At 33.7% G+C, this 9,769-nt stretch overlaps 1 protein-coding gene across 1 annotated transcript; it reads right to left on the bottom strand.

The window, feature by feature from the left end:
* Nucleotides 1-6,665: 6,665 nt before the first annotated feature.
* Nucleotides 6,666-7,145, bottom strand: LOC120152794. The gene has a single exon (XM_039164924.1). The coding sequence runs from the start codon at nt 7,143-7,145 to the stop codon at nt 6,666-6,668; it is 480 nt and encodes a 159-aa protein (XP_039020855.1).
* Nucleotides 7,146-9,769: the final 2,624 nt, after the last annotated feature.

Here is a 9,769-nt window from a genome sequence, read left to right as displayed (position 1 = left end):
TCTTGTTGTAACCTGACTAATTGCTCTTGCAACTGATCTTGTGATTCCTTATGAGATTGCTCAATTGTTTCCATTTGTTTGTTCATGACGATGATGAAGTAGAATGAATGAATGATCTTGTTATTACTGTCACATAACCTTCCATAAATTATTTCTGTGTTTTTATAATTAATGCATGTAAAATGCTTAAATAAATACTTGTAATGCAAATGCAAATGCCAAATGCAAATACAAAAGGTGTCATTCCAGAGTGACCATATTAAAACAACTTTCATTGAACACAAAGGTCTCGGTACATCAAACAAACTTTACATATAATAGACAGTTTTCACTCCGAACTTTTCTATCTCCTTCAAAAGCCAATTTAATTTCCACTCATGCTGGGGGGTCGAGTTTTCAATCTGCTTCAATTCTCTTGCAAAGCCAGCTAAATCAACCCATTTCTGAGCCACATTGCTTGCTTGGGTCATAGCTTCTTTCATGACGTTGTCTTTTTTCTTTATCTTGAGTGCCGATTCTCAGAGCTGTAGACACTGCTGTTGAATCTTCCTTGCAAGAAAGTCATTGTGGTTATGAAGCTCTTGTATAAGATCACTATAATCATCCACAATCTTCATCAACTTCTCGTTCTTAGCTCTAACGGCTTCTAACTCAGCGTCAGTCTCCTGCTTGTGGCGCTGATATGAGATTTCCATATTGGCAATGGATCTGTTCAACGTCTGAATTTCGGCCTGATATCTTCCTAAATTATCAACAGCTATATTGCATCTTTTTTCTTCAATTTGTAAATCATGAGAAAACTTCTCGGCTCGACCTTCTTGAACCTTACAATTCCTTCTCCACTGTTCAGCGTCATTCTTCAGTTTAGCGACTCTTGTTATACACTCATCTGGGATATTTCCCATACCAATAAATTTAAAAGCTTGACTGATCCTTTGAAAATCATCTCGTATGGCTTCCATCTCTCTACTCAATTTATCATTTTCACTTCTTAAATGGTGAATCAGAGTTTCGTATTTTGACAAACAATTTTCTTCCTGGATGTCCTCACTGATACCCTTACCTTTGGTCACTTTTGGTTCAAACTCAACAGGATAATCCATTTTCAAACTGGGTTGTCCTTTCAATTCAACCTCCAATACTCCATGATCTAGTAGAAGTTGGACTCGACGTTTGAAGGTAGAACAATTCTCAATAGAATGTCCTTGAATTCCAGCATGATATTCACAACGAACGTTGCAGTCATACCAACTTGGATATGGAGGTCGCAAAGGTTTCACATAATGCGGTGCCACTTCTCGGGCTTCTAACAGTTTATCATACAACTCCTTATATGATATTGGGATTTAATCACAACGAGAGCCACCTCTCAACTTGGGTTGAACTAGAGTTTCCAGTTTTATTTCCCCTGTTATTGGGAGTAGACTATCAAACACCAAAGAGTTCTAACTGCATGGCTTCTTTTCATCCTTTTGAACTTCTATAGTTGCCACTATTTCCTTGGCATTTCCAAAAAACTTGTTGATACGAACAATGATTGTGCGTGATTTCTCACACTGACTAGAATCAACAGGTTCTAAAGTATTCCTTTGCATATCTGACACCTCGAGATTGTTTTCATTGAATTCTTTCTTTTCTTTTGTAGAAGTCTATCTTCCTTTGGACAAAACATCTATTCTATCCATCATCTTGGATATTTACTCTTTTATCTCTCTTATCTCCTTGTGCTCTTCGTCAGACATATGATCTTTATGTGCACAACTCTCCACTATTTTCGAAGCTTTCTCAGGATGACATTTCTTGACTGTGTTATAGTCTGTTTGATCACGAAACCCCTTATCCGTCATGAAAACCTTTTACCATGATGACCACTTACAAATCAACACCTTTTGAATATGTCATGATCATGCAATAACGGAAAAAAGAAAAACAACATAAAAAACAGGTTAGTACAAATAAGATAACAAAATGACAAAAAGAAACAATAACAAAATAAATAAATTGAAGCTAATAAGAATGTAAATGCGAATACAAATGCAAATGCACAAGGTATTAATTCCAAAAGTGACCACCATAGAACAACCTTCATTTAGACAACAAGAATTCAGTACACCATGTAGCCAAAATATATAAATGTGATTCTTCATTCCTTTATTTCCTTGAGCCGTACTCTTCATGGAATCTAACATTGCACACAAAGTTGTCGGCGTACTTTATCACCTTTGATGACACCAGATGTCCTTAAATTGAATCTTGAGGTCTCTATTTTACTTTCAATACGAAGTGATCTTCATGTCTTTGTGAAGGGTCTTCTTGTCCTTGGTATAACTGTATCTATCTTCTGAGGGAATATCTCGGCCTTCACTCCTTTAAAGGAAGTCTTCAATCAGCTTCAGATTTCTTCATTCATCGGATGTTCTTCTTCATGGATCATTTGAACATCTTTGAATCTCCTGATTTTGACTACATGGTTATGAATTTCTTGTCTCAATATGTCCAGCCTTTTTATTAGTCAATCACTTACGAATTAACACCTTGTGATGACATGAAGATACGAATGCAATAAAATCAAAATAAAATAGATATAGAACAACAATGGGTATCTACCCTCATATGCTGGCTACCCAATCATACTTTAGTAGATCCTACCCAACATGATATCTACCCCCATGCTTTGTTTGAACATTAAAACCCTAACCGTATGATATCTAATTCGCATGCTTGCTTGACAAATAAACCTAACCGCATGATTTCTAGTTCGCATGTATTTATTTGAAAAGTGAAAATAAATAACTCAAAAAGCTTTTCCTTGTGTACCGTCCTCACGGGACTCTTAAGGTTTGGGTTAGGCTCGACCTAAATTCAGGCTCTATGTTCACTATATGTTGGGTTTGGTTCTAAAGTAATATGTTCTCGAATTGTCCTTGTCGGTGCCCCCTTGGGCTACCGAACCCTTAATCCTGGCCCATCACAGGCTTTAGGGGATCAAGTTCAATTTCTAGGGAACAAACCTCCTTATATCCATGCGGAGGTGATTACCATTACGAGGACCATACTGCGTGAGCTCCATGAGCGATCCACTATCCCATGCGGAGGTGAAAACCACACGAGGGCATAGTCTCTCACTCCTACTTAATTTAGACGGAGCGGGGTTTTAGCTCATGTCATGAAAATATAGCTGTGCAGTGTGTGAGGAAAAACGAAAAACACACACAATAAAGACACTCAAAATTTCCTAAATTCACACAATTAATCTGAAACCATTAACAAACAAATCAGTCCAACTATTTATTAGTTAATCAAATTAAATTAAAAAAATCAAAATACAAACAAAACATATTAAAAACCAAACAAGGGATCAAAAACCAAATTAAAACGAATTTATAATTTTCAATTGCAAAGATAATTAATTAATCGACTATCGGCCTGACTCTCTAAAAAAAATCCCCAGCGGAGTCGCCAAGCTGTCGAAACGATTTTTTTTCTTTAAATTGTGAGATTTTAAAAACCACATTAATTTTTAATTTACCTCTTTCAATTGATTTTTAATTTAAAAACAAATGCGATTTAAAAACCTCTCGTTTCGAAAAATTTTGGATTTCCTTTACGATCGAAAAAATACAGTTCAAAGAGTCGCCACCAATCTTTGATTAGGGTGTGATTGAGCACCCAAAAATGTTCGTTATTTTAAATAAAAATTAATTTTAATTAAAACAACAAATTAAGGTCCGTGTTACCAAAATCTGAATTTGGGAGTCGATTATGTGTGAGGAAGGATTAGCACCCCCACAACGCCCTAAATCGGTACCTAGTCGATTAATTAATGTCGTCGCAATGAATTTTACAAATTCGAACTTAATTTGATTTTTGATCCCATAAAATAAAGATGTGAATTTATTTATATTCAAAAGCACCCAAATAAATTAAATTAAAATTACCAAGTCGTTTTAGAAAGATAAAGAATGTTCGATTATTTACAAATATCGAGACCGGATCTTAAAAGCTATAACAACCTTTTCTCGATAAATTTAAATAGTCGAATATTTCTTTTTCTTCCATTCCCAAATTTTAATGTGATGGATCAATTTTTAGGCGTCACTAATGGGATACACTTTTATTTTAAAATTATTAAAAACGGACCTCAAATGCGTTATGACAACCCACTTAAAACAATTTTAAATTAAAAGTGTATTACCCTTAATCCAATTATGTAATATGTCGAGTTATGCAAATGAGACTATCATGCAAAACTTAATTAAAAATGTAATCATTTAAATATTAATGAATATTAAAAAAAATCATATAAAGAGACATTTACAATAAAAAAATAAATAAATGTATTCTAACTAATATTAATAAACTATATACATATATGCGTATTAAAAATATTACATATATATATATATGACTAAAAATAAAAAAGCAAAACCACAAAATTTCAAAGTGCAAATTTCAGAAACTGATCATACTTGTTAAAACCAGGGTTAAATAATAATAAATTACCCCTAGCTACCAAAGTAATAATAATCGAGATAAAAACACAACTACTAAGCCACTTTAAATAATGAAACTAAAATAAAACTATGGTTAATAGAATGGACTAAAACTATAATAAACACAAACATATCCACAACTAAAATGCAACATGCAAAAAACTTGAAGGTCCAATGTCTAAAATATCAAAAATTAAATACATTACACTTAGGACTAAAATTAGATGAAACAGAAATTAAACATGTGTATCAATAATTAGACAGGGTTAAAATAAAAAAACACTTAACTAATAAGGGTATGAAAATAATTAATCCAAAAGAATAAAATAGAAAACCAAAACTGGAAAATAAAGAAATCAGGACAAAAAAGACAAAATTTAAAAAACGACTTTACAAGTGACAGAAATGCAAAAAACGCTAAACCTGAGAGGACTAAAACATAATTTTAGCCTAAAGCGTGAGTGACTAAATTAATAATTAACCCAAAACACAAAATATATAACCTAAAATAAAACTTAAACCTAAGCTAACTAATTACTCCTAGCCAAAAGTAGTTGCCGCTCATCACTTCACTCTCCACTCTCCCATTCCTTTTACGCTAGCTGAACCGAGAGCCTCACAACCAATGGCTCCGATCGCCGTACCATGGTAGCTGCAACCCTCTTCTATCGCTAACCTTTCTATCATCTTTAACCGAAACCCTCGAGACCCCTCACGCTATCTACCCTTTCGAAGCTCACACGACGATACCCACTCTACTTTCACAAAACCAACGATAACGTTTCCAGCGAATAAGGTAAACCGATTAAAATTCTCTTTACTTCCTTTAAATTCTTAAACAAACTAATTTCTAAATGCCCACTAATTTTCCTTTTCTATTTTTTTAGAAACCCAAACCCGACTACTCAACTTTCCTTCGAACATAGCACCGAAAATAACCCCCCTATGGTGAACATACCATTATTTTGACTTGGTTTCGATTCAAAGTATATACACACAATAAAATTATGAAAGCAATTGAGAATGGAAACTAAGAAATAAATACCCTTTTTTTATTCCGTATATTGCTTTGGTTCGATAAAAGAGGGCTCTGTTTCCTTTGATCTTCGAATACAATGTTTTTTCCTTCTCTGTAAAAAGAATCAATAGGGGAAGCTCTCTTGTGTTTTGAAAAAAAAAACAAATACAATGATCTCTGGTCTCTCTCGTAATGGTTTCTGTGTGTAATCTCCTTTTTCTCGTTTTTTTGTCTGTGATGCTTGATAATTTCCCCCCTCCAAATTGATGATATCTCACTCTTTTTTAGTGGTTAATTTCTTTTAGTTTTCAGTAGTTAATCCGTCCACTATCTGATTATATTAACTGCTAAAAATTGACCCCAATTTCTCTCCACTTTTGCATGCAGTTGCTGTCCATTGGGCTTGAGATGGGCCTCCAGCTGGTTTGGGCTCCTTTGGGCTCTTATTGCTTTGGGTCTGCTACGACTTGGCCCCGGACAAATCGAGTATCTATAAATATTTTAGCTAATTTGATTTTTTTTACTTTACCTCGTTTAATAAATTGAATCAAGATTTTGGGTTTTGTTTGATATTATCGAGATGTAAGATTTTGTTTATTAGTATTTAGAATGAATCAATTAAAATTTGAAAACAAATTTTCATGCGAAAGATTTCTTCTTTGCATGTTTAAATGATATTACTTGTTTATAATATTTTAGTATTGAATTTGTTTGTTTATAAAATTTAAAAGAACCAATCTGCATTTTAGTTTTTTTTTGGTGCTTCCATCTCAGTAGGAGATAAATATTTCAGTATTGAATTTTTTTTGGATTCTATGCATATTACTACATTAACGTATGTTATGTATTGACAAGCCTTTTAATGTTTTTTTATAATAAGGAATGTCTCATTAAAAACCCCTTCATATCCGTAAAGCAACAAAGACTTGACGAACATTGGAAGGAGGAAAATAGTGCCTATGAAATTTTATTGAATAATACACAGGTACAAAAAGATCACAATATAGCCAAGAACCCTTGGCAACCCTCAACACTGTGCAAAGATGCACTACAATTAAGCATAAATAATTACCCTATAGATTACAACCTCCTTATATGATTCAGCCAGGAACAAACTAATACAATGACCTAACCTGTCAAATATTCCCTAGAAACTAAACAACAACAAAATTAAATCCCCTCCACTTAACCATCCCTAATTTGGCAAATTGATATGCTTCACAATTAACTGCTCTCACCACATGCAGCACAATGACACTTTTATCAACCACAATCTTTGTAATATCTTTAACTAAGGAAAGGAACATCGGGGTGGAACTAGCTGGATTTTTTATCCAATCCACTGCCACCGCACTATCGAATTCCAAAATAAGCCTTCGTTTTGCCGACATCCCCAAATCCAGAAACAAATTCAAACCTTTTTTCGCCACCATCAACTCTGCCATAATAAGAGGTCCGGATCCAATACCTTCAGAGAACGAACCCAACGTCACTCCTTTCTCATCTCTAATCATCCCACCAATGCCACCCTTCGACCACCACTTACCCATAGTGTCGTCAACATTCGCGTTAACAAAACCGGAAGGAGGACGAGACCAACTAGCTACCTTTAAAGGCCTCTTAGCAGAGCACATCACACGATCAACTAACACAAGGTCCCCCACAAGGCTATCAAAAGAGACCGTCCGATTTGGAAATTTCGAAGAAAACCAAACTTCCACAATGTACCTCGATAGAAAAGATAACAGAACACAATCCAATTTTCCTTTATTAAAAACAATATTATTTCTCATTTTCCAAATCGACTATAAAACAGCTCCTGGGATGAACTCCCAAACACTTGATTTGGGTATAAGATCTACCCAAACTGAAAATAAAGCTTTAGGACACTCCAAAATTGCAAAGAAAACCTCCCAACGACGCAAAAAGCTAGCCTATAACCCCGAAGAAAACTTATAAGAAAATAATAGGTGGGAAACCGTTTCTTGAACCAACCCACATAAAGGACACAATGGATCTTCTATACCTTGCACCCCACGTTTTAATAACTCTACTTTGACAACAATCTTCTTGTGTACCACTTGCCAAAAAAAAGATTCAACTCGAGGAGGAGCCGCACCAGCTGACACGTTAGTTTCCACGGAAAATAATTGACAGCTCAACTAAGAAAAATTTTAAGGCACGATTTCACTGAAAAACACCCATCTCCTTCACATGTCCATACTAGACTATCATCAATCAAATGCGTAGGACTGAAGTTATACAATAAAGCCATAAGCTCATTCCATTGTTCCATCTCCCAATCAGCTAAGTTTCTTCTTATGGCGATATCCCAAAAACAACATGACGAGTTAGATGTATTGAATTCGATAATCTTCCCCTCCTTGTTCTTTGATAATGTGAACAAACGAGTGAACCAAATCTTCAATGGAACTCCATCTGTAATATCCCAAAATCAGGGCTAGTGACTAAAATGGAAGTTTTAAAACTTTGAGGTCTAATTTCAAAAGATTGAAAAGTTCATGGTTAATTGGAGAATTTTGATGTTGGATTTAATAGTAAAGTTTGAAAGTAATAAGGGTAAAATGGTCATTTGGCAAGGAAAGATTTTTTTTTATTTTCCCCTTTTAAGGAAGTCACCCACGTGGATGAAAGGAAGAAAAGATCCAAGCTTCCAGAGTTTTCTTCTTCTCCTTTCTTCTTCATACGTGAGAGCTCAAGGCAAAGGTCAATTTTCTTATTAATTGATTATTAGTTGAAATTTAAGTTTGGTTTTGATCATTAGGTGACATTTAAGCGTAAGGAAAACTTAATTTGTCTTAAAATAATAAGATGAAGAAAATAGAAAGGATTAAAGATGATGGGTGTTTAAATGAAATCTTTGTAGAGAAACAATAATTAGATTTCAAAACTAAATTTGACTTATCATCAGTGGAATTAAGAAGTATGAAGTGTTAGAATTCGATTTATAACATGTTGGGAATTGAGTATGATTCTTGAATTCCATGTGGAGGATAAGATTTTGAGGTTAAAGATATGATAAATGAGTAGAAATTGGTTTAAATATGTATACTTGAGTTGAGAGTATGAAAGGGATTAAAATTTAGCTAACAAGAGTGATTTTTCGAGCTTAAAAAGGAAAATCTGGGTAAGGGGTATCAGTACTGCTTCATCAGGTACCAATATCTCAAGAGTAAAAATAAAGAAGGCATTCAAAGGGTATCGATACCTGGGAAGAACAATATCGATACCCAGGGTACCGATACCTTAAGGAAGGTATCGATACATTCTTTGAACGAGAATTACAGAATGCAATATGGGTATCGATACCTAGGCATGGTACCGATACCAAATATAGAGAAGTATCGATACCCTATGGGGGTATCGATACCATTGCAATAGAAATTTGGATTAATTCTTTCTTCTAGCTTAAGAAGCTAAGGATCGAATCATGATATTTGGTTGTTGATATGAATATAATATGTATAATTGTGTAGATATCGATCGAGAACAAAGTCCGAACAAGTCGACAAGTATTCGACATCGTGGAAAAGATAAGAGAACGATATTGACTAGTGAGGTCAGTTGAGTGCATATTATTTAGTATATGATGTTTAATGGACATAAGACTTGTGACAAGTCTATTTCCAATAGTAAAAGGCATGAATTCATACATAGAAGTATGTGTTTGTTATGATTTATATATGTGTATGAGTATATGTATTGACATGTTATTGTGTATGTTACATGAATTGTGTAAGTACATGTTAGTGTGATAAGTAAGGTGAAATAGTACAAATGATCTATATGATTATATAAGAATATGAAATAAGCTATGTGATAAAGACATAAGGAATGAAATGAACAAGTGACATAAGCTATAAGTTAAAGAATAATTTGATATAAATATATGTGAACATAAGATAATTAAGTATAAGTTATATTATATGGAATAAGTGATTATACGAGAAAGGTTATGAGACTTTATGAGAATATTATAAAAATTAGGGGGCATAAATATAAATGATGATACAAAACTATAAGATAAGTGATGTAAATTATATGTTATGGCATAAATTACATAAACTATATTAATTTGGGATAGTGTAATAAACCATGTAGACTGGTATATATAATTATATGAGTAAATGGAAAAGTGAGACAGGATAAATAGTATTTACTTATAGGATAATATGAGATTATATGAACATGTAGTATAAATGTAGTATAACACTATGAGGAAGCTTCAGGTGTTTTA

Source organism: Hibiscus syriacus, unplaced genomic scaffold (genome assembly GCF_006381635.1).
Source record: "Hibiscus syriacus cultivar Baekdansim isolate YM2019G1 unplaced genomic scaffold, ASM638163v2 tig00111095_pilon, whole genome shotgun sequence".
NCBI lineage: Eukaryota > Viridiplantae > Streptophyta > Magnoliopsida > Malvales > Malvaceae > Hibiscus > Hibiscus syriacus.
The sequence above is the reverse complement of the archived record's forward strand: the minus strand, read 5'-3'. Positions and strand labels throughout refer to the sequence as shown.